General features: G+C 38.6%; 1 protein-coding gene across 2 annotated transcripts; it reads right to left on the minus strand.

Moving 5' to 3' along the window:
• Positions 1-202: 202 nt before the first annotated feature.
• Positions 203-26035, minus strand: vtcn1 (V-set domain containing T cell activation inhibitor 1). 2 transcript variants are annotated; one of them, XM_063050721.1, is made up of 6 exons: positions 25907-26035; positions 23295-23392; positions 12259-12308; positions 9482-9823; positions 6161-6430; positions 203-2373 (listed from the first exon to the last, which is right to left on the minus strand). In XM_063050721.1, exons 2-6 carry the CDS (start codon positions 23324-23326, stop codon positions 2321-2323), a joined length of 747 nt encoding a protein of 248 aa, XP_062906791.1. In that variant the 5' UTR covers positions 23327-23392; positions 25907-26035; the 3' UTR covers positions 203-2320. The 2 variants fall into 2 exon arrangements, with proteins under 2 accessions (XP_062906791.1, XP_062906792.1); XM_063050722.1 differs by lacking the exon at positions 23295-23392 and having other exon boundaries at positions 25907-26009.
• Between the last annotated feature and the right edge of the window lie 422 nt (positions 26036-26457).

Here is a 26457-nt window from a genome sequence, read left to right on the forward strand (position 1 = left end):
AAATCATCAGGGTGGTGTGCAACCTGCCTTTTCAAAATTCCCTCTCTTAATACATGAGGGTTTTGCATTTGGACCTGGAGATTTTCATGTAATTGAAGACATTAATCAAAATAACACCTGATCCTTATATAATTCATTTCACAATCCTATCAATATTAATTCAAATAAAAAAAATCACAAATACAGGGAAAGAGGAAAGGAATTAAAATGAAAGTTTTTATTCAAATTGCTTAAAATATTTGCAACACGCACAAAAAATTGCACCAGGCAATGGCTATGGGAAAAGTATGATTACTTTATGAGTATGCCTTTGCAAATAATTGTAGACTGAACTTTTCTGAGTGTATCAGTAATCATAGAAACAGTATATAGCATATAGCAATGCCTCGCAGTTCTAATTTACTCTTACGTACACACCACTAAGCAGTATTTTTACTTGCTCTTATATAACTGTCTTCAGATATACACAAATCACAATACTTGCTTCACAGAGTTGGTTCCAACCTGAGAAATTTACCCCACTTTAGGGACCACTCACTGACCATGATTCAAATGAGTGGTCTTTCTGAAAATCTATCACTGCTTCCATTTTTGTTTTCATCTACCAGAGATATAAACTCACATTGCTGTAATTTTGGTTAATTACAATCACTTCTCGTAAGAACACTACAGCACAGAAACATGTCCTTCAGCCTATCTAGACCAGACTAATTTATTCTATCTAGTCCCATCAATGTGCCATGGCCCTCCATGCACCTCCCATCTATATACATATCCAAATTTCACCTAAATATTGAAACCAAACCCACATCTACCAATACCACTAGCAGTGGTAATTCTTTAAACCCTTACCCCAATGCTGCAACAACACCTCTAAGGGTCTTACTATGCTGGCCATAAAATCCAGCAAGAAAACTACTTTAGCCTTAACATATACTGGATTAGCCATTTTGATTAACAAAGCTGCAAATGTTTTTAAATCAAAAAACCAGAAATGAGGAAACAGTAAGTCAAATAACATCAGTGAGCAGAGAGACATAACCAGTCATCCCTATTAAATTCCAAAACTGGAAAACATAAGAAACTAAGCAGAGAGTGGTGAGGGGGGGGGGGGCAGGCAGGGTGGAGAGAAGGGGGGGCAGGCAGGGTGGAGAGGAGGGAGGGGCAGGCAGGGTGGAGAGGAGGGAGGGGCAGGCAGGGTGAAGAGGAGGGAGGGGCAGGCAGGGTGAAGAGGAAGGAGGGGCAGGCAGGGTGGAGAGGAGGGAGGGGCAGGCAGGGTGGAGAGAAGGGAGGGGCAGGCAGGGTGAAGAGGAGGGAGGGGCAGGCAGGGTGGAGAGAAGGGAGGGGCAGGCAGGGTGGAGAGAAGGGAGGGGCAGTCAGGGTGGAGAGGAATGTCCATGGTAGGTTGGGGACCAAAGTTGCTCACGTAACAACTAACTTTTTAAAAAGGGCTGTTGGAGACAAAAAGGAAGTAAGTTGAATCAGTAAGATCCCAGCTGCGGAGAGAAAGGGTAAGTAAGGTTGGCCAGGGTTAAAATCTCTTCCTTTAATGTATCAAAAGAAGTAGTAACTGGTGGGAGAAATTCAACTTATGATCTGTAGACCACAAGTTCTCTGCATGTTGCTCTTTGCCTGTCTGAAATTCAAGCATCATTAAAACGGACAAGCTCCAGAGTATGAAGAGTTTACAGTCATCCCTCAGTATCCGCAGGGGATTGGTTCCAGGACCACACCACCACCCCAGCTAGCCATCCCTTACTAGCCTTAAACTCTTTCCTCTCACTCACTGCAGAAGTAGCAAAACAAACGAGACGCAGAGTAAACAGTGCACAAGTGAGTGCTGGAGTGCCATTTCACAGATCCCAGAGACTGAAGATCTGTGAAATGGCAGGAGGCTACAGCAGGGTATGTCCACATATCACTTCATTCACGTGCATTCGCATAATGCTTGGTGCGCGGCAAATTCAAATTTTGCTTTTTGGAACTTTCTGGAATTTTTTTTGAGTATTTTCAATCCATGGTTGGTTGAGTCCGTGTATGCAGAACCTGCGGATACGGAGGGCCGACTGTACTCTGAATCAAGTTTAGGTAAAAGATGGACATTCCTTGTTACATTTCTCCCAAATTCAGCCTTAGATATATTCAATCACCGAAAGGATTTATTATAGTTAAGAAGCAATAAATTTTGGAAGTTTTGCTGCGAGCGTATGACTGTTTCGAGAAACACATCTTTTCAATTATAAGCAACACACATCAAAGTTGCTGGTGAACGCAGCAGGCCAGGCAGCATCTGTAGGAAGAGGTGCAGTCGACGTTTCACTTATAAATCTGATGGCTTCTCTCCATTATCCACACGGATAAGGTGTTTTCCATCTGAAAATACAAATGGGAACAAAAGTCAACATTTATTCTGCTAATACTGTGTACACATCAGCAGGGCTATCATAATGAAATAATCTTAAATTGATTGTAATTCTGTATCTTCTATTTAGCCTTAGATTATTTCATATTCAGGTTTAAAATAAGCATTGATCATTCTAAAACACAGTACAACAATTGCACTCAATTTTACACTGTGCACTTCCTCAGTTTTCTGCATTCCTACCAACAAAATCGTTACCTTACCTGAAAATTCTCAGTGATGGAAACCACTTGGTTAGTGAAAACCAGAAAACAGTTGTCAGTCATTCTGCATTACTAACAATTTCTAAAGTTTCTCATGACCTACAACCAGAGATAATTGTGCCAAATTTAGTTAATCCATCTCTTCAGTACTATATTCAAGTGGAATTATTTTCCCAAAATAGGTTCATTTGTATTTACTTGAAGTTCTATATATGCTTAATTTAATGTACCAAGTCAAAATGATGCCAAGCTATGATGTCTGTCAAGTTGTAGCTCAGACTTACTCCTTTGAGGCTAAGGAATGGTTTTGGGGACATTGAGAAATTACAGGTCAGGTTTGGGTTTCGGAACATAGATGCCGGGGAGATAAAGGTTAGGGCCTGTAAATGAAGAGTGAGGGCAGGAGTTGGTGGTCATAGTCCAGGTTGAAGCACTGAGGATGAAGATCAGCTATCCCCATGGTCAAGGACTGTGGTTGGCTGGTCCCAAAGATGAAGGGTTGGTGACCCCCCCTAGGCCGCCAAGCCCTGGGTTCAGAAGTCCATGCGAGTCTGGAGGTCTATGCTCAGAGTTGAACATCCCATGTGATTGGTCAACTCTGGGGTCGACACCAAAGGTCAAAGAGCAAAATCAGCGAGTCCAAAAATTGGGGCCTGAAGGTTGAAGCCCTGAAATCTGAAGCCCCTTGATCAGCATGTTCGGGTGTCGGTGGTTCAACATTCGTGAGTTAAGGCTAGGGACTAGAGTTAGAGGCACAATGTCTATGCCTGCAGAGTGTTCGAGGCCAAGGACTGGGGTCAAAGGCTCAGAGGTGGCCAGTCCTGGGGTTGGAGGGGTGTGTGTGTGTGTGTGTGTGTGTGTGTGTGTGTGTGTGTGTGTATTGATAGGCGAGAAAGGGACTTCTCTTGCTGTGTTTTTTTGCTTTGTTGTTGGTGTTGTTGCTTGGGTTGTTCTGCTGATCATAGTGAACATACTATGTTGGTGCCGGAATGTGTGGCAACACTTGTGGGCTGCCCCAGCACAACCGTGGGTTGTGTTGGTTGTTAACACAAATGACAAATTTCATTGTATGCTTCAATGTACATGTGATAAATAAATTAATCTGAATCTGAATGTACTTCTTGTTTCTTGATGTTCCTCCTCCAAAACTGTTAGAGCGTGCAACAGTTTAAGCTCAGCATGCAAAAAAATCTAGTTTTTAAATTATAATTAGAAATAACAAATAAGCTTTCTAACTCAATACAAAATAAAAAGAGCAAGTGCCAGAAATGTGCTGCAGTTCAGAAAAGTGGAAAAAGGATTAATATATAATTGTGAAGACCCTTTGTTGGAACTGGGAAGGGGGGAACACAGTTTGGTATCAAGGTATGGGATAAGTGACAGAGGGATGAACAGAACAAAGGGAGTATATAGGGTAAGAGGAGGCCAGGGTAAGATGATTCAAAGGGTGCAGTTAGGAAGAGATAACAAAGTCTTCTGCTCAAAATAACCCAATGCATGATTAGGGAGCAACACCTCATCTTCTATCTGGGCATGTGCCGACTCAAAATTGAATCCTACCACATTGGGTAACACACTTTATCCATGTAAAATCAGGCCAGGTGGCTCTGGGATATTGGTTCATTTTCTTTTGTCTGTCCATAAGCCTGACCTAGGCTTGTTCTACTGGATGGCATCTCCTTTGTGTTCTCACATTCCAACGGCTCCCATATTGTAGCTTTTATGCCATTTTCTTTATTTTTGTTCCAACCAATACTGGGTAACAGAAGACCTTCAATAGCAGCATTATAACCAAATTCCTATGATTATCTAATTGTGAACTCTGTTGTAGTGATGCTCATTGAAGCTGCACTTATTGTGCTATCATACCCTCATGTAAACCTCTGAGGTTACCGGCATATTCACAACAATGATGTCCTAAAAAATATTTTCTCTTTAGGTCATGCTAAGAGATTCATAAAGCCTGAACCATTGTTAAATTTACAAAGTGTGCTCCTGTCAATCATGTTCACCCGCCAGAAATGGAAGACAGCGTCCAGACTGCTATGTAGGAAACTGGAAAAGAACAAAAACTGAGTGTGTAACAGAGGCATGTTCAGCGATGGTAAAAGCTGGAATACCTGTGAATGAATGAGGATGGTCATTTTGGACAAATCAAGTTACAACACCAGAAAATGACATTGCAATATTAACCTACAAGTGCAAATTCCAACAGAAAGTCTGGTTACAAATTCCTGATATAATGCAGTGCAATGTAACCTGAAACTAATCACTAATATACTCCGCACAAAATTAAAACTATGTTCAATAACACTGTGCTGTTTTTCTAATGACTTATTTGAACTTAAGCCAGCTCTGCACTGACTTTAAATAACTATTGTAATTAAACATTAATCCAGTTACTTGTGAAATTGTCAAGAATTCTTCCAAAACTATCACTTAATTCCTAATAAGCATTATTTAATCTGCCCTTTTCTTAACATTTCAAGCTGGGCTTTAATTTCTGATTTAAAAATCTATGGAATGAAATTTCCAGTGATTGTAGTAAAAGGTTATGATTCAATGACACAACATTATTTAAAGATATTTCCTGCCCTGTTAAAATATTTCCAGATTTCCTCTATTTTCAGCCTTGCTCAGTTTCTACTCTTTTGTTCTTCCTTTGTTTCTCCTTGTACAATGGATTCCATTAATTGGGGCACATCACGATCAGTACATTTTAGCCCAATTAACCTGCTGCCCCAATTAGCCGAGGTTTCATGGAAATCATTAAAAAGGTGTAAAAAACACAAACTGAGTAAAAATTATGTATTTGACTGAAATATGGAACAAATTGGAAGACTACCAATGCTACCACAGTACTATAAAACTCTGTATTGGTTCTTAATAGTTATCAACAGAAGAATTCATTCAGTGTATGCAATGAACAAAATCAGTGCGGACACCTACTGCAGATAATGAACTACCTTCATACAATGATTTTGCTGAATGGATACTCCAAATCTTCATTTGCATTGTAACATTCAAGATGACTGCCCATACCTTCAAATTCTCAGTAGTTCCTAACTTGTTGAAGTAATGAAATCATTTCATTTTTCATTCCCACCATTTCTTGCTTGACACCTCACTGATTCAAATAGTTCTGAATTGCCTGACTGCTTATTTCTTGACAACTATCAGTGACAAAAATCAGATTTTTGAACACAAGCACACAAAACTGATGCTATTTAAAAACAGTTCACTCTTAAGCATGATGTACCGTCTAACAACCACACAAGTGCTAGTTAGAACCTGTTCAGCAAGTCTCCTGTCCTAATTAAGGGGCATGGTGTCACAAATAAACAAAGGGTACCTGGCTATTTTCTCAATTAGTTTTTGGTCTTAATAGTTGTCCTAAATAAACAGCTGCCCTAGTTAACTGAAAGCCCAATTAACTAGAATCCACTGTATAATTTTATAAGATGTACTGATATACTTACTGCCTATTACGTTCATTTAACACTTTCAAAAGTAACAATTTTAGGAATAAACCTACCTGAGAATATCACTCGAGTCTGCTTAGGCTTGTCCATCCAGTTATGTTTCATGGAGCAGATATAGTGATTCATTTTATCAATTACTTTCAAATCATTTGTCACGTTGAAATATCCATCACTTTCTCTCAATTTTATTTCATTATGCACTGTCAATGCATTCCCATGCCTGTCCTTCCACGTAACTTCTGGAGCAGGGTACCACCCTGAAGACTGGCATGACAGAATATCTGAATCGGAATCCCAGGAAACATGGATGCCATCTGTACTAGCTACCAAGATAAAAGTAACACAAATTACAGCTAGTCAACAAGAACACAAATCACACAGAAATGCTTCAATACAAAATGTTACAGTTTTTAGAAAAGCAATAACCCTCTGCAAAATTATATATTTAAGATATTCCCTATACTTTGCTGATAATCAAGATCTGTATATTCTGGAGAAAATAAATATCTATTGGAATGAGTTGAAAGTTACCCAAAATGTACAACAAAATAAGACAATGGTCTGACTCCTTTCCATTGGCTTACTTTGTTTTCATAAACACATTGTTCCATGAGCATCGTAGGTACATACAAGTTTATAAATAAATAAGATGGCACTTTTTCTATATTGATTCCACATGCATTCTCAGGCAGATTTTCTTGACAGAGGCATTAAGTTTAAATAAACTGGGCTGCAATTGAAAATAACCTGCACATCTTAGCTTCCCTCTTATAACAAATAAATCAAAGACTGAGCAAGCACCTTCATTGGTGAATAATCCTCCAAACTCTTTTCTTCTGTGCTGTGCTGAAGTGATCCGATGCATTCAGCACACACAGGAAAAAAATTATCTTGCCAAGTAAGTATGCAGATACCAGTTTAGAATAACATTAAGCTATACTTCATCCCTTGTAATAGTTTAAATCAATGAAATTGAGCTTTCAACATTCACCTGGGCCAACTTGGAAGTTTCACTTGTCAGGTCCTACTGAAGAAAATGACCATGAGTTATCAGAAGAGTGTTCGATGTATTTGAGCCAGGATCACTCACAAGATGTTCAAGGAACATCTCATCAATTTTTTTTTTAAGACTCCTCGTCAAGTAGCCATACTAAATAGCCAGTTCAAATAGAAATGGAAGTTATACAATATACAAATCAGTAATAGTCACTAGGTACAGTGCCAGGGCTCCAGTTAAACCAAACAGTGAATTATGCAATCACCATTTCTTTGGGACTAGAGACTAGCAATAGTTGTTCTATAAAAGGCTGTTATGTGATGGTGTTATAAATAAATTTAACAGCTACTGGGCAGAATTCCATCTTTGTCGTCATTTCATATCTGATCTGGTACTGCTATAACATTAAATACTGCATTTTCACACCTTTAGCTAAAAGCCTTAGCTATTCGTATATTGTTTAAGTTTTGGTTTTCCATCCATTGCTATCAAACCAAAATATAGTTCTATTTTTACTCATAAAACTATTTCTAAGTATGTTTTTCTTGTAGAAATGCTACTAATGCCAAGGTATCAGGGAAGAGTCATAAGCTTTACAGAATTATGTGATTGTTCTTATACCGTTCAGTCTATGGGGAAATGTTTGTCACTTTATTACCTAAAGATGATAGGGTGTAATTTCTGCAAAGGTCTCTCCACTTTGCCCTCAGCTGCGGTAGAGAGCCTGGGATTTGGCATATTTACCATCATTGCCCATCAACTTAATTGAATGAAGAAATGAATGAAAATAACTGAAGACTAGTTTACAGATGGTAAAGACCTCAAGAGGAGGCAGAGAAGAATCATACATGTGCTATTTCAGAAGATGACCGCAGATGGTTCAGTATTGTCTTTGGTATTCACAGTTGCCTTCTCATCAAGGATGGTGATATTCATGATGTATGATGTGAGACTACAAAGACTTTTACTTATCTCAGAAGCAGGTCATTCAGCCCCACTGGTCCATGCTGACCAATATGCTCCCTCCAAGCTAAACCAGTTTTGTCTTTGGTCCATAAACTTCTAAACCTTTCCAATCTGTGCACCTGTCCAACTGTTTCTGAAGAGATATAACTGTGTTCTATCAAGTGATAACTTAATACTGTCTGTAGCATATGACTTAGCCCACATTCCTATATCGTATTTTCACCTGATGAATGTTTCCTTTTGAGCTGTACCTAATAATATTCTGGGATGTCCATATACATCACTCACTGAACATAGGTTGGTCCTTAGGTTAAAATACAACGTTACTGATTCTGGTGGAACATAATCCTAGCACTCTGAAAGCTGGCAGTGCTTACAACTGAGCAGATTTGAACTGTGGTAACACAAACAAGAGACAATCTGCACACGCTGGAAATCCAAGCATCGCACACACAATGCTGGAGGAACTCAGCAGGCCAGGCAGCATCTATGGGAAAGAGAAAAAAAAGAGTACAGTTGACGTTTTGGGCCCAGAACCTTCATCAGGATTGAAGGGTCTGGCCCCGAAACGTCGACTAGGTGCTGCCTGGCCTGCTGGGTTTCACCAGCATTTTGTGTGTGTTGCTTGAACTGTGCTAAGGCTGCCCAATTTAATGCTATAGAACTACGGAACATGCAACATAATTGTATCCTCAATCTGAACACAGGGCTTTGTCACCAACAGCTTATAAACTGCATCAGCAACAAATAGACTGGTTACAAGAAGGTCACGTTGGTTTCTCACTTGACCTGCAACAGATCTAGTAACTATGTCTTTCAGGACTTGATTAGCTCTGTCAGCTATGATGCCACTGCATCAGTCTAGATGAAAGACCCGTAAGAAATAGGAGCAGAAATAGGACATCAAGTCAGCTCCGCCATTCCATCATAGCAGATCCATTCCCCAGTATCCCTTCATGCCCTGACTAATCTATCAACCTCTACCTTGACTATACCCAATGATGGCATTGATAAACTCAGGAAAAATGTGTTTTACTGCTACAAGTGGTGTTTTTTTTAATTGCCAGAGCCTAACAGCAGAGTGCTGCTACTTTTTCCAACACTGTGCAATTGAAAATTGATTTAACAAGGAGTAAATTGCATTTGGTACTATTTCCAGGAAAAACCATGCTGACCTTCAACTGACAATTCTGGCCAAGTCACCCTATTTCAAATTCAGAGACTTGGTTACAATGAGCTTTAATGCAACACAATGCTTTAATATTTTTAGGCTGCTGCCTTCTGTAAAAGGTAGTGTTAATCAGTAAAACATACCCTTTTATTTCTTGCCACTATTGTCATTACAATTTTAAAAAATGAAACTAAAGTGTATTTCACCCTCACTGAGAGCAGAGCAAGATATGTGGCATACCCCAAACAGGCAGATGAACAGATGCTTCTCCATATCCACCATCAGTGCTAACAAAGAACACATAATCTCCTTCATCCCAAAGATGAACATTCTTCAATGTAAGAAATGCTTTGCCGTTATTGATTGAATTTTCATCAACTTCAATTCTTTTTGAGTAGTTGGCATGCTGGTTGCTGAAATCACTTTTACTTTCTTTGTACTCATACAAAATTTCAGAGCCAGGATTCTTCTCCCATTTCACTGCTGGAGTACATTGGCCATTGCAGTCAAATGAACATTCCAAGGTGACAGATCTTCCAATTTCTGTAGTTGGTTCCTGCTCACATCCAACTCGAAATGCACCTGAATAAAGGATAAAAATAATGTAGTTATAAACAAAACCTTCTTGAAAAAAAAAATTCAAATGTTCACGTACGTTTGAGCTGATCAGCTTTTCTATTGTTAACACAAGTCTGAAAAAGGTATATTTTTCCACTTACAAATTGCTTTCAGAAAATTCCTTGCCTGATATTCATCTCACTTTAAGAACTTGGGCAATGGACGAGGATGATCTGCAGAATTTTCCAGTTTCTCCAATTTGATTGATTCCATTTATCTTTAAAAAGTTAATTGTATCCATCCAACACCTTCTTGTCTAAATATTAGTCTGTACTTTGCTGGGTCTTAACATTACACTGTTACACTCACATTTATAATTTACAGGATGTTTTCTATGCTACACTGGAACACTGCTCCCAGCAGATCTAACTTGCACAAAATCATCACTCTGCTTGAACAAAAGTTGGATAAGAATTACTACAAAACCTCATGGCATGATTGGAGTCTGATCTGGAAATTCTAGGACTCTACTGACTTTGAGCCCATGTCCTTGTGCTAACAATTTAAAACTTCACCCAATCAGTTTGTCTGAAAAGGGACCACAAATCCACAGTTTCAGTTCACTTGGCTGTCCACATCCTTTCTTTTCATTTCTGTCACAGGTTATAATAAAAATCGAACAGGTCAATATTCGGTATTTTCAGTTTGTTAATAACATGGCTTTGCAGTGTTGTTATATTTCGCAATTTGTTTTGAGTCATGGCCAGATTTCTTGAGGTATAGTAACATTCCCTATGGGTTTGAGAGTTGGATTCAGAAAGGGTTGAAAAATATGCAGTCTAAGAACATAACCTGTTGTCCTATCAGGTTGGAATGACAATTGACCACTGTTAAAATTCTGATCACTGAATTTTTAGATATTTAGCAATAAAACTAATAATTGTCATGTTAAACTGCTAAGCTTAACAACAAGGATTTCTACCACAGCCTCAATATAAATTGACCCAGTTGATTCCATAAGCTGACAATATGGAAAATAAACTGCTTAAGGTAATATGGTATTATGATTACAAACTTAACAGTCTATTAGGTAGAAATAAAAGCACAGATCTCTTAAAACTCTAACTGAAATTTTCACACATTAACAAAATTTGAATGCTTGCCCTGGGCCCTTCAATACCAGCTTTGGCAGAATTATGTTGTCACTTACTTATTTGCCTCTTTGGCAAAAATTAAAGGTCTTAGAAATGATCTTCAATATTACTGTATGTGATGATTTTACATCCTCACTGGCCACAGGAGTAATGCCAGGAGATTGGAGTATGACAAATGTTATTCCTTTGTTCAAGGAGAAAGTCATAGGGATGACCCTGGGAATTACAGAGCAGTGATTTTACATCAGTGATGGGCAAACTTTTGGAGAGGATTTATAAGCAGTTGGAGAAACACAGCCTGATTAGAGATAATTAGCATGGTTTTGTGAGGAACAGGTCATGCTATATGAGCTTGATTGACTTGTTTGAGTCAGCGACAAAACTAATTGTTGAAGTTAGAGCAGTGGACGCAGTGTATATGGATTTTAGTACGGAATTCAACAAGATTTCCCATGGTAAGTTCATTCAAAAAGTCAGGAGCATGGGATTCAGGGAATCTTGGCTGCATGGATTTGGAATTGGCTTGTCCACAGAAGGCAGAAGATTGTACATAGAGTGTATCCTGCCTGTAGGTCTGTGACTAATGGTGTTCCACAGGGATCTGATCTGGGACCTCTGCTCTTCAATATTTATAAAAATGACTTAGATGTGGAATTGGAACAGCATGTTAATAAGTTGGTGGTATTGTGCATGGTGTAGAAGGCTGTCACAGGTTACAATGGGAAATTGATACAATGCAAAGCTGGGCTGAGAAGAGGCGGATGAAGTTCAACTTTGGAAGACTGAACTTGAAAGCAAAGTATAAGGTTAATGGCAGGATTCTTGATCGTGTGGAGGAATAGATAGATCTTGTGATCCATATCCATAGATCCTTCAAAGTTGCCACACAAGTTGATAGGATAGCTGAGGAGGTCTATTATGTGTTGGCCTTTGTTAGTCAAGGGACTGAGTTTAAGAAGTGATTAGAGGAAAGTCTAAGGGTATGTCTGAGGTGGTTTTTAATTAAACACAAGAGAATTTTAAGTGCATGGAACACACTGCCCGGTAGGAGCAGATACATTAGGTATATTTTAGATAGGCACATAGATAAAAGAAAAATGAAGGACAATGTGGGTGAGAAAGGACAGATTAATCTTGGAATAGGTTAAAACGTCAGCACATCATCATGGGCTAATAGGCCTGTACTGTTCTTTGTCCTGTGTTCCATGTTGAGGAAATATAGTCTTGAGTAGCAATGCAGCAATGTAGCAATGTGAGGAGGCTACTGAAGCATCTAACATCAACCTCATTCAGAGAATAACTTACCAACAGGAACAAGCAACAAGGAACACACCACAGCTGAGATGTACGTCATCCTGAAAAGGAATTAACAATTGGTTAGAAGAGAGTAAACTGAGCAATTAAAGCATCTACCAAATGGTCAGAGTAAAATAATAACGTTCAAGTGTTCAATTCTAATATTTGCTTCTGCACATTCATATACAAAAATTATTTAGATATTAAGACTATCAGATGTATAGAACATGGAACATAGAAAGGTACAATACAGGAATAAGCCCCTTGGTTCACAATGTCTATGCTGACCATAATACTCACCCAAACTAATCCCATCTACCTGCACATGTTCTGCATCTCTCATTTCCTGCCTGTTCATGTGCCTACCTGAATGCCTCACAAATGTTATTGTATCTGCTTCCACCACTTTACTTGGCAGCATGTTCCAGGCATCTACCACTCTCTTGTGTAAAATATTTTCCTTATAAATCTCCTTTAAGCTTTCCACCTTGCACCTTAAAGCTATGCCCTCTGTTATTTGTAACTTCAACCCTGGGTCAAGGATTTTCATTATCTATCTATACACACCTTTCATAACCTTATAGATTTCTATCAGGTTGCCCCTCAGCCCTGATGCTCCAAAGAAAACTATCAAAATTTGTTTAACCTCTCCTGTGGCCCAACCATAGTTTCAGACAACTGCAATATGACTTCCCAACTTTTATACTCAACACCCCAACAGATGAAGGCAAGTATCCCAGGTAACTTCTCTTCTACCCCATTTATTTTCAGGAAGCCATGAATTCGCACCCAAGATCCCTCTCAGACCATGTATATTTTTGTCCACATTATTATATATTACGGATTTGTTTCTAAGTTTGCAGAGGTCAACAAGACATCAAAATAAAATGCAATGTAAGTATTTCTGAAAACTAAGACATGCCGCAAGAAAATATTCAAAAGATGGGGCAAAAGCATAAGAATGAACTCTGGGGGCAGTTGGCTCATCCATCTACAAGTTCTGCTCTATCTGCGTAGACTGGAATGAAGCTTGTATCCATTGGGCAAGTGTAGGGACTGCAACTCTTCAAACACTAACTCCTGGATCCTCAAAGCTGTCCCACCTCAGAGGCATACTTTCTTATCCCCTGGACTGATAAAGTATACAGTAATTAACTAAAGGAGTGTGCACTGTTTCCAGGAATGCTCTCGTTCTCAATTGCATCATAGGATCAGAATCTCTGATTCCAGCTCATCATCTCCAAACCAAAATTCGTGTAAACGCAGGCAGATGTAGTCTTAGTATACTACAGCTGCAACATGTCACCTCTTACCTTAAATATTTCAAATCTATCGTCACTAGTAGCTTACTGAAAAAACCCAATGCAAATATACACAGTGCTTTTCATTAAGTTCAGAGATTTAAAGTCCATAATATCTGTACTGTACCAATATATATACCCGGCTTCACTCAACTAACTCTAGCTGGTTACCCAGTCAGTTTGGAGACTTGTTTGCCTTGCTTTATATTACTATGATTTGAAACTAAAAAATTTAAGAGAATTGAATTGTAAAATTCACTAAAACATTTTAAAATAAAGCAAAACTCATCTAACTCACTAAAAGATGTAATAGATAAAGCAGTAATGAAATGTTATGGTTAAAATGATCTGCACTCCACAACCCACTCCCTTCACAACAACTTAAAATGCATACAGGTGTCCGCTGCTTTTCGAACGTTCCCTTTACGAAACCTCGCTGTTACGAAAGACCTTTATCAGTTACCTGTTTTCGCTAACAGAAGGTGTTTTCACTGTTACGAAGAAAGGCAGCGCGCGCCCCGAGCAGCAAAGCTCCTCTCCCGGAACTGCATTCTAGCCGGCTTTGCTTAAACATGTGCTTGTGAGCAGCCGTTAGCAAGATGAGTTCTATGGTATCGGAAAAGCCTAAAAGAGCTTCTAAGGGTGTTACACTTAGCATAAAACTAGACATAATTAAGCATTTCGATCGTGGTGAAAAAAGTAAGAACAAAGTGAGTTTGGCTTGTGGAAGTTGACGAAGATGATGATAAAGAGGTTTGGCATCCCATGAGCAAAAACAGATAGATGAAGAGCCGATGCAATTGGAAGAGGAAAGGAAAATAATCGAAACCACATGCAGTAGCGAATGGACCGAAAGTGAAGTTGTCCAGGAACTGAACGTGAGCAACTGCGTGAGATTTTCGCCACAATGATTGCAGAATAGTACGACTTTAAGTTTGAAAGGGCATGTCGGTTTAGGGCATATTTGCAGGACGGTTTGACTGCTTACAAAGAACTGTATGATAGTAAAATGCATGAGGCTAAGCAGTCAAGCATGCCGTCGTTTTTCAAGCCTTCCACATCCGCCACAGCAGACGATGAACCTCAAACTTCGACATCGAGGCAAGCAAGACATAGAAGAAGATGACCTGCCTGCCCTGATGGAAACAGACAACGATGAGATGACACCCCAGTATCCCACCACCCCAACCACCAGGCCGCGGACCGATACATTGCCGCAGGGAATGCAGCGGTAGCCGGGACACACCCAGCACATCTTTAAAAAAAAGACCGAAATAAACAAGCTAATTAATTAGGTGCTGCCCGGCACATAAATGTCAGCCCAGATCAGAGGCCATTGTCAATTACGCTGCCTCTGATCTGGGCCGACATTTACGTGCCGGGCAGCACCTAATTAATTAGCTCGTTTATTTCGGTTTTTTTCTTAAAGATGTGCTGGGTGCGTCCCAGCTACAGCTGCATTCTCCGCGGATCAGTATCAGTTCGCTGCCCGGAGGTTGGGGATCACTGCACCACCCCAACCTCCGACGACTCAGCCTAACACACCATCATCAGTGTGCTCGGCGCTGTCTTCTAGATTCCGGTAAGTGATACTGCACTGTACATACATTATTTCTACTTTATATAGGCTGTGTATTTTTAAGTGTTATTTGGTATGATTTGGCAGTTTCAAAGCTAAAGGGTTACCGGAGAGAGTGTTTCTGCCAAGAGCGCTTGCGCCATGTTTCTGCCGAGAGCGCTTGCATGAGATTTTCGCTACGGAGAACAGTGCGGCAATGATTGTAGAAAAGTATTTCTACTTTATATAGGCTGTGTATCTATCATATCATTCCTGCTTTTACTATATGTTACTGTTATTTTAGATTTCATGTGTTATTTGGCATGATTTGGTAGGTTATTTTCTGGGTCTGCAAACGCTCACAAATTTTTCCCATATAAATAAATGGTAATTGCTTCTTCACTTTACGACATTCCGGCTTACGAACCGTTTCATAGGAACACTCTACCTTTGGATGGCAGGGGAAACATGTACTGTTATGTTTTATAACTCTAAAACATAAAAACTAATTGAAATAAAAACAAGGGAATCCAAAATAATATACCTGAAGTGAATCTTTGTGTTTACTTTAAGTGAAGCATGCACATATCACATGGTGGCATGATGACGTATACTAGTTACATACCTTTACATACAACTGGTAATAAATTATTTAAACAAAGAATGATTTATCAACATGTTACTCAAATATTACTGAAAAATTAAATACTCAACACATACTTTATAACTTCTCCACTACTACTGTTGGCCAAATCAAAGATTCTGATGAATTTTAGAGAGACTGAAAATCTGGTTGAGTCACGAGAGCCCTGCTGGCAGCTGATGGAGTATCATCATTTTAGATTACTCCTACCCTTTTTACCTTATTGTCTCCTACCAGTGTTTTTTTTTAAACCTTATTATAATACTTTAATACTGCTTTACTATGGCTGGGAAAAGAACAAAAGCTTCTGCAAAAGAAAGAGAAACAGAAGACGAATCCCCAGTCACTTTGGAATCAATCAGTGACTTCCTTAAACGGCAAAAATCTGAATTCTCCAAGGAGTTTCAACGGCTTAATGGCAAATTGGATACAATCCAACAAACTTTAACTGAGCACGAGAACCGAATTCAGGAAAATACTGCAAAACTGGTGACATTTGAAGAGGATGTTGAAGATACATCTAACCTCTGCGAAGAGTTATCCTTAACCAATGAAAAAATGATGAAAAGGATTATCAGTCTAGAAAATAGAAACAGGAGAAATAACTTGCGAATTCTAGGTCTTGAATCAATTGAAGGCACTGACCCTACAATGTTCTTTGCAAACTTTCTGAAAAAGCTACTCCCTGTTCTACTCACTTCTGAGCTGAAGCTTGATCATCACTCGCCAACTTCGAAGCCATTGTCGTCGGCTGTGAGACCCAAGTCGGTCACTCATGAATTTCATAATAAAGACCTTTTAATTCGCCATACCCGTCGACAAGGAATGATTAACTTCCATGGTTACAAGGTCAGATTTGTGGAAGATTATTCGCCTGAAGTTACGGCTGATCATATGAAAGATAAAGAAGTTATGTCGGAATTTTATAATAAAGGATTTGCACCTTATGAAGGAGGAGAAGATGGAGGCGCGACACAGCTCGCAGCGGCCACTCCGGTGAATGATATCTGTGCACAATTCTGATTTGATGGAGACAGACGTGACAGCATGAAGGAACATCCGGTGAAACTTCTGAAATGCCTGTTTCACTGCTGTTCGCTGCTACCATGTGATCCAGAATCTCCAGAGGGGAAGGCCCCGAGTACTCGGATTTGCTTCTTGCTTGGCAGCCAGGGCGGGGTCGAAGTGCTCGGCAGAGATGGTGCTCGGTGTCAGAGGGCTGGTTGGAGGCTCGAAGTTTTTGGACGGACTCAGAGTTGGCTGCAGTCCGGTGCTTCCAACGCATCGGCAAGTTTGCGGCGCTTGGAGGCAGGGAGAGTTTCTCCCTTCTACCGTCAGCGTGAGATGATGGGGCTATCGGGACTTGAGCCATTTTTTTTTTACCATGCCCATGGTCTGCTCTTCATCAAATTACGGTATTGCTTTGCACTGTTGTAACTATATGTTATAATTATGTTAGTTTTGGTTTGTCCTGTGTTTCTGTGATATCTCTCTGGAGGAACATTGCATCATTTTTTAATGCATGCATTTCTAAATGACAATAAACGAGGACTGACTGTCCTCATAATCTAATCTAATCTAAACCATCCCTTCAGTTTCCAGCTCATCTGAGTATTGATTTGAAGAAAAAGAATAAAGTTGGTTGAAAACGCAAAGGAGTTTCTGAAGGATGAAGCCTAAAACTGTTATATTTCTTATTTGATCAATTTTCTCCTCTGTTAATATGAATTTGAAATAAGGTTTCAATAAGCCTACGTTTTGGTTGTTCGTATATTGTTTTTCGTTGCATTTTTTTATACTTTTTTATTATATCCTTTTTTGAGGCTTTATTTTAATACAGCTTTCTTTGAATTTGTTTAAACTAATCCTTTTATATTTCTGAATTCTGAGTTATTTTTCTTTTTATGTTGTGTCTTGGTAGGGACATATTTGACCTTGTAGGATCGGAGTTTCTGTCAACAGGATTATTTGGGTAGGGAACTTAGTTATTAGCTCGCTGATTGTCTATTGGTCAGCTTTTTTGCTTTGGGTGGGGGAGGGAGTAGGGCCTATTTCTCTCTGGGAGCTGTGTTGGGTCGGTTATATGACTGCCTGTTTGACTACCTTACTTTATGATTTGCTTTCTAGTTTTTATAACTTATGGCCAGATATTTTAATTACATAATGATTTCTATTTAAAATGGTTCAAAATACTAACTTATTTTAGTTTGAATATGAAAGGGCTGAATCATCCCATTAAACAGAACAAAGTGTTTGCTTATATTAAAAAATTAAAAGCACCCATTATTTTCTTACAAGAAACACACATACACAACTGTGATAGCTTACATTTGTTTACTCGGTGGAAGGGTATGCAGTTCCACTCTTCGTTTAATGGAAAATCACGTGAAGTTTTGATTTTTGTAGATAATAGTTTCCTTTGTTCAGCATACAGTTGTTTTGGATCCTAATGGTCGATTTGTTATTGTATCAGGGAGTTTAGACAGTAAATTGATTGTGTGCCAGATTTGTGTACTTACTGTCTTATGATGGGAGGAGATTTTAATTGTTGGTTAGATCCAGTATTAGATCGCTCATCTGTCAAACCAGCCACACTTAATAAATCAGCTTTGTTTATCCAACCCTTTCTAACTAAATGTGGTATAGTTGATGTTTGGCGTTTTCTGCATCCAACGGACAGGGAGTATTCTTTTTTCTCTCATGCCCATCATTCTTATACCAGGATTGATTATTTTTTTATTGACAGTCAAATGATTCCATTGGTTCAATTGATCGAAAATAAAGAGATTGCTATTTCTGACCACTCTCCTGTACTTCTATCTTTAAATCTCCCTGGTTCTATCCCTATGAGTAGATTTTGGCGATTTAATTTAACTCTGCTATCCAATGAGGACTTTTTAAAATTTATGGAAAATCAAATTACTCCTTTTTTTTCAAGAAAATACTTTGGAAGAGACGTCTTCTCTTATTATATGGGATACTTTTAAAGCATATATCCAGGGTCAAATTATGTCTTATACTGCAAATATCATTAAAAAAGCTAACAAAGAGAGAAACGAACTAGCTATTCAGTTAAAACTGGACCATAAATATGCTTCGATACCTGACCCTGAAACATATAAGAGATGTATTGAAACCAAAACTAAATATGATCTTCTTTTAACCCATCCTATTGAAAGCCAGCTTATAAAAGATAGAAGTCAATTTTATATTCACGGAGATAAAACTGGTAAGCTACCGGTTAATCAATTGAAGCCATTTTTAGCCAAGTGGCAAATTAAAGAAATACCTAAAATTAATGGGGACATTAGTGAGAGTAAGAGTTCAGCACGGACTAGAAGGGCCGAGATGGCCTGTTTCCATGCTGTAAATGTTATTTGGTTATATGACAACTGACCACTTTGAAATTAATAACACTTTGAGGGAATTTTATTTCAAAATTTATAGTTCTGACTCTGTTAAGGATAATATTGCAATGAATAATTTTTTAGATCAATTGAATAATCCTAATCTTTCAATAGATGATCGTAGGCAATTGGATTAACCTATTTCCCAGGAGGAAATTGCTCAGGCTATTTGAGAATTGCATTCTGGGAAATCCCCAGGACCCGATGGATTCTCTGCAGAGTTTTATAAGGCTTTTTCCTCCCTTATACCACACTTATGTTCTACCCTTACAGATTCCTTTAAGGTAGGAAGATTACCGCAGTCCTTTTTATGAAGCTTCCATTTCGCTTCTTCTCAAAAAGAATAAGAATCCTACTGAATGTTCTTCGTATAGACCTATCTCTTTACTCAAGTTTTGATAACTAAAAATTTATCTAAAGTGTTGGATCGCAGACTTGAAAATATTTTATCTTCTATAGTTTCGGATGATCAGACAATAATTTATTAAAAATCGATATTCCCATTTTAATATATGGCCTTTGTTAAATGTTATGCATTCTCCATCTAAGGAAATATCGGAATGTGTGATATCTTTGGATGCAGAGAAGGCCTTTGACAGAGTTGAATAGAATTTACATCCTTAGAAAAAATTAATTTTGGACCTAATTTTATTCATTGGATTAAATTACTTTATTTATCTCCCTCCGCTCGGGTCCTTACTAATCTTCAGAATTCTAAACCCCTTAAACTCCAATGTGGGACTAGACAAAGTTGTCCTTTGAGCCCTCTGCTTTCTGATTTGGTATTAGAACCCTTAGCAATTGCTTTTCGAGTGTCTAAAGAGATTACTGGTATTTTAAGGAGAGGTACTATCCATAAAGTGTCGCTCTATGCTGATGACTTATTGCTTTTTCTATCTAATGTTAAAACCTCCTTACCATTTGTGTTTCGTTTACTAATTTTAGTCAGTTCTCAGGACATAAACTAAATTTACATAAAAGTAAACTGTTTCCTTTAAACAATTTAATACCAACTAATATTAACCTTCCTTTTAAAATTTAACAAAAACAATTTATGTATTTAGGAGTAACAATTACTAAGAAATATAAAGATTTATTAAAGGAAAATTTTTTAACTTCATTGAATTAAGTTAAAAAAGCACTTTCTAATTGGTCACCTCTCTATCTGTCATTGATTGGCCAAATTAATTCTATTAAAATGAATATCTTACCTAAATTTATATACCTCTTTTCAAGCTGTGCCTGTTTTTATTCCTCAATCTTTTTTTGACGCTTTGGATTCAATTCTTCTTATAAATGGAAGAATACAAAACCTCTTAAAAATAAAGCTCACCTTCAAAAAAAAACAAACAGAATGGTGGCTTTGCCTTACCCAACTTTAGCTTATATTATTGGGCAATTAATATACAAAATATTACGTTCTAGATATATTACATTAACCATGAGAATTGCCCTATATGGGTTTCTTTGGAAGTCAACTCTATTATGAAATTTTCCATTATTTCTTTACTTGGATCCTCACTTCCTTTATCTTTAAATAAGCTAACTGACAATCTGGTGGTCAAACATACTTTAAGGATTTGGTTACAGTTCAGAAAACATTTTGGTTTATTGAGATTCTCCCTCTCGAGCCTCATCTTTTCTAATTGTTTTTTTAAACCATCTTTAATTGACTTATCTTTCAAAGAATGGGATAGATAGGGTATTGAACGATTTTAGGATTTGTTTGATGGAGGGAATCTCTTCTTTTTTGCAACTTTCAACGAAATTTAACCTTCCCAATACCCACTTTTTTCAATATTTACAGATTAGAGATTTTTAAAGATCTCAATTACATACATTTCCTACAAATCCAGATAAGAATAATAGATACAATTTTTAATCTGAAACCCTTTGACAACAGTTCAGTATCTTACATTTATGGTCTGCTATTGGGACTGAAAAAGGCCTATTTAGACAAATTTAAAGGAGACTGGGAAAAGGATTTACAGATTTTCAAATTTGAAGAGAGCTGAAGATTATTTTAAAATTGATTAATTTTTCATCATTATGTGCTCGTCATTCTCTATTACAATGCAAAGTGGTACATAGAGTTCATATGTCTAAAGACAAGCTCTCTCGTTTCTACGCAAATATTTCCCCTTACTGTGACAGATGTACTAATGGAATGGCCACACTAATTCATACGTTTTGGACATGTCTGAGCCTTAAAAAATTTTGGAAAGATGTATTTCAAACTTTTTCTGTACTCTTCAATGTTACTTTTAAGCCCAATCCTTTGACTGCCATGTTTGGTATTGTGAAGGATAGCGCGACAAAACTGAAGCCATCTAATTTGCGGGTATTGGCCTTTATGTCTCTTATGGCCAGGAGGCCGATCTTGCTCAAGTGGAAGGAGACTGCCCCGCCCACTCATGCTCAATGGCTACCTGATGTTATGTTATGCCTTGATCTAGAGAAGATTCGTTGTTCGATTTCTGGTTCAAAACATGATTTTCTAATGTTATGGGGACCCTTTCTGAGTTATTTTCATAATCTTTGAACTGTTATTAAAGTATGGATCTGAGCCATTATTATAATATTAATTGTAAAGGTATCTCTTTTTATTTTCCTTCTCTTTTTTTTAACCAACCAGTTCATTTTGGTAGTGGGGGTAGATTTTTGTTAACAAAATACAATTATTTTATCTTATTTCATTTCATAACTCAATTTTTTTTCTACATGATTGATTTGGAATATGGGATACTGTGATCATATTACTGTGTTTTAAATGTAATGCAATTCATATTACTTATTTGTATCCTAATGAATTTGGTATTTGTATTTATGCAATTTATATAATATTAATTAAAATATAGAAAGAGAAAATCTGGTTAAGTGATGCCAAAACACTAGTCCCTCACTCAGCGTCAGCAAAACCTAAGAGCTGATTATCATCTGCAGGAGGATGAAACTCATTCCAGGAATGGAAGTGGAGAAGGCAGTAGCTTTAAATTTCTTGGCGCTAATATATCAGAGAATATTTCCTGGAACCAGCAACTAAGTGTTATCACTGAGAAGGCACAGCAGTGCCTTTACTTTCTTAGAAGTTTATGCATTCCTGGCATGTCACAAAGAATTCCGACAATCTTCTACAGATGCACAGTATAAAGTATCCAAACTAGTTGCATCGTGGCTCAGCATGGAAAGTTGTGCCCGGGAATGGTGAAGGTTACAGAAAGTAGTGGATACAGCCCAGTCCATCACAGTCAAAGCCCTTCCCACCATTGAGTATATTTACATGGAATGCTGCGACAAGAAAATAGCATCCATCATTAAAGACCCCCACCAAATAGGCCATTCTCTTTTCTATACTACTGCTGGGCAGGAGGTACAGAAGCTTAGGGTCCCAGGGACAGTTATTACCCCACTACCATCAGACTCCTGTTCCAGAAAGGATAATTTCAATCACCACGACTCTGAACTGATTCTATGACTTACAGACTCACTTTCAAGGATCCTTTACAACTCATTTTTATGTGCACAATTCGTCATTTGCACATTAGCTGTCAGTTGTTTGTCACTTTGTCTACTCATGAATAATTTTTCATAAAATTCTATTTTTGAATTGAATTGAATTATTTAAATGATACATCCGTCCCGCAACACAAGGCAGTAAAACTCTTTCCGTCACAATGTCTAAAGGCTTGCAGAAAGAAGCTGTTCCGTAGCCTGTTGGTCCTGGCTTCAATGTTGCGGTACCATTTACCAGACAGAAGCAGCTGAAACAGTTTATGGCTGGGGGTGAGTGGTGTCCCCGATTATCTTCCAGGCCTTCTTTATGCACTTACTGTTATAAATGTCCTCAATGGAGGGAAGTTCACATCCACAGATGCACTAGGCTGTCCGTACCACTCTGCAGTGCTCAGCGATCAAGGTTGGTGCAGTTCCCATACCAGGCGGTGATGGAACCAGACAGAATGCTCTCAATGGTTCCCCTGTAGAAGGTCTTGAGGATTTGGGGGCTCATGCCGAACTTCTTCAGTCGCCTGAGGTGGAAGAGACGCTGTTGTGCTTTTTTTTGCCACACAGCCAGTGTGTACATTCCAGATGAGATCATTGGTGATGTGAATACTGAGGAACTTGAAACTACTCACCCTCTCAACCACTGTCCCATTGGTACCTCCATTCCTCCTGTAATCCACGATCAGCTCTTCTGTTTTTGTTTGGTACGTCTTTTTTCCCCTGTAAACACCTTCAAGAAAAATTAATCTCAAGGTAATATTTGGTAACATATAGTATGTATCAGTCCTGAAGAAAGGTCTCGGCCCAAAACGTCAACTGTTTACTCTCTTCCACAGATGTCGCCTGACCTGCCAAGTTCCTCCAGCACTTAGTGAGTGTTGCTAGGGTAACATATAGGTACTTTGATAACTTTACTTTGACTTTGATCTCTGGAGGGAGATGGACAGTTGATATTTCAGGTCAACACCTGTTATCTGGATCCTTCAATCCAATGAATGGTCTTGACTCGAAACATCGACTGTCCATTTCCCTGCACAAATACTACCTGATCCTCTGAGATCTGGCAGTTTGACCATACACAGAAGCGGATGTCGGACATTCAACCAATTAAGTCTGCTCTGCCATTTCATCATGACTAATTTATTATCCCTCTCAATCACATTCCCATGCCTTCTCCTCGTAACATCTGACACCTTAACTAATCAACCCATCTCCATTTTAAACGTACTCATTGACTTGGCCTCCATAGCCACCTGTGACAATGGATTCCACAGATTCATTTCCCTCTGGCTAAAGAAATTTCTCTACATCTCTGTTCTAAATGGACGTCCCTTTATTCTGAGGCTGGGACCTCTGGTCCTAGGCTCACTCACGAAAGGAAACATCCTCTCCAATTCCACTCTAAGCCTTTCAATATTTAATAGGTTTCAATGAGATCTCCCCCTCATTCTTCTAAACTCCAGCAAGTACATGCTCCTCATATGTTAACCCTTTCATTCCCAGAATCATTCCCATGAACCTCCTCTGGAGGAGCACATCTTTTCTTAGATAAAGGGCTCTAAACTGCAGCACTCCAAAGTCCCACTGCACCTCTGATTTTTGAATTTTCTTCCCATTTACAAAATAGTCTACGCTTTTATTCCTTCTAACAACGTGCATGACCATACACTATATTCCATCTGCCACTTTTTTGCTCATTGTCCCAATCTGCCTGCTCTTCTGTAGACTCCCTACTTCCTCAACACTAACTGCCCTTGCACTAATCTTTGTATCATCCGCAGTCTTCGCCACTAAGCCATCAATTTCATCATCCAAATCATTGCAATAACATAAAAAAGCAGTCCCGATACCCACCCCTGCAGAGCATCACTAGTTACCAGCTACCAACCAGAGTAGGCCTCCTTTATGCCAACTCTTTGCCTCCTGCCAGTCAGCCAATCGTCTATTCATGCTAGTATCTTTCTTGTAATACCATGGACTCTTATGAGTCTGATAGTAAGTGTTCCTTAAGACGGCCAGAGCAAAACAATGATTGTAAACTGAATTGAACATAAGAAACATTAAAAGTGATTCCAACACATTTTCACTTTAAATCTTACATCCTGTATACTAAGCATTTAGGAATTCTACACATGGGTATTAAGGAGGCCAAAAAACTATTAGAAGAAATTGCTTCTAAACAAAATGTCTTTGCTGCAATTGGCATTAGATGCTCTCAAATGTCCACAACATGAGATTTCAACGTTTGACTCCATACATCGAATAACCTGAAGTGCATAATCATATTCTTTATCAAAGTACCAAGTGCAGAAAATCTGGCTAGAAAGATTAACATAATTTGCTGTTATTGTGTTTATAAAATATGTGAAGCTCTCAAACTCCTTTACCAAAAAAAAATTCAAAACGGAGACATTATGTTAACTTTATGTAGAAAACGTTGCTTTTACCACAGGTGGGAGAACTGTTCTGGGGACCGCATGAAAACATCGAGACAGTAAAGAAAATGTTCAAAAACTTAATTATACAGTACCAGGGCGATTTGGTTTCAAACTGAGGAAAGGCCATTACTAAAAAAATCCGTATACCAAGTTAACGAAAGCCTCAAAAATATTTTTAAGATTAAGAGTTATCTAAAAAAAATTGACCATAAATATCAAGCCATCAAATATTCAAGATCGTCATCGTCCCTAACTAAGATGGTGGGTTGGGCCAAGGGCCTCCGCCATAATGTACTTCCATACTTTCCACCGACAAAATCAATGTTCAAACCTTTTAAAATCTCTCACATAAAAGTAGATGTTATAAACACTCAGATGGTCATCGTGGAAAGAGAAAATTAGGGAACATTTCTGGTCGGCAACCTGAAATATTAACTCTGCTACACACATCAAAATTGCTGGTGAACGCAGCAGGCCAGGCAGCATCTCCAGGAAGAGGTACAGTCGACGTTTCGGGCCGAGACCCTTCGTTAACTCTGCTTCTCTCTCCATGGATGCGACCTGATCTGCTGCGTGTTTCCAATATTTTTCCGATTTGTTACATCTCCAGTATCTGCGGACATTTCTGCTCTTCTATAAGCTCTCAACGCCTTGTTAGTACCTATTCCCAATAAAGCACGAACAATATATCGCATTATCACGATCAGTAATCTTAGTAGACCTCGTAATATTAAATAGATCAAACATGCTTTCAGCTAGAATAATAACCTGCAAAATATTCTCAAAAACGTAGAATTTACACGTACCTTAGCAGAAAACCCGGTTTAGTCCCGGTCCTACGATCTTCTCAAAACCCCTTTCGCGGTCAAGTGTCTAACCTCTCAACACAAACAAGAAAAAAAACTAGTAGAGAGGATCTGAGCTGAGCACCAATAAGACGCTGCGCCGAACGCCTCGTCACTAGTTGTTGGGCAGAAAGGAACAGAACAGGTTGCGATCACAGCTTTGCGCTCGCAGCGATGCTCGTCCTTCACACCTTCCGCCGATATAAACGCAGCCGCGAATCTGCCTTTGTTTTTAGGTACCGACATCATGAAGACGATATGCAAAGCCCCGCAATTATTTGAATACTCAAATATTAATGTTTTGTAATGTAGTATTAATGAAAGTTAACTTTGCGGCAGCAGTACATTGCAAAACATGATAAATATAGAAAAAAACCGTGAATAGTGTTAAATAGGTAGTGCAAAAACAGAAATAGAAAAGTAGTACGGCAGCGTTCGAGGGCTCAATGGCAGAGAGGACGGAGCTGTTCCTGAATCGCTGTGTGTGCGCCTTCAGGAACTGTGTGTACCTC

This window comes from Mobula hypostoma, chromosome 6 (assembly GCF_963921235.1).
Source record: "Mobula hypostoma chromosome 6, sMobHyp1.1, whole genome shotgun sequence".
In the NCBI taxonomy this organism is placed as follows: domain Eukaryota; kingdom Metazoa; phylum Chordata; class Chondrichthyes; order Myliobatiformes; family Myliobatidae; genus Mobula; species Mobula hypostoma.

What these genes read in the sequence shown, in the direction of transcription:
- vtcn1 (XM_063050721.1), bottom strand. Translation starts at nt 23,326, where the DNA reads ATGGAGGTACCAATGGGACAGTGGTTGAGAGG. An exon ending in TGTTCATCTGCCTGTTTGGG is followed by an intron (nt 6,431 to 9,481) that starts GTATGCCACATA and finishes TTATCTTGGTAG; the next exon opens with CTAGTACAGATGGCATCCAT. An exon ending in GACTCGAGTGATATTCTCAG is followed by an intron (nt 2,374 to 6,160) that starts GTAGGTTTATTC and finishes TTGTATTTTCAG; the next exon opens with ATGGAAAACACCTTATCCGT.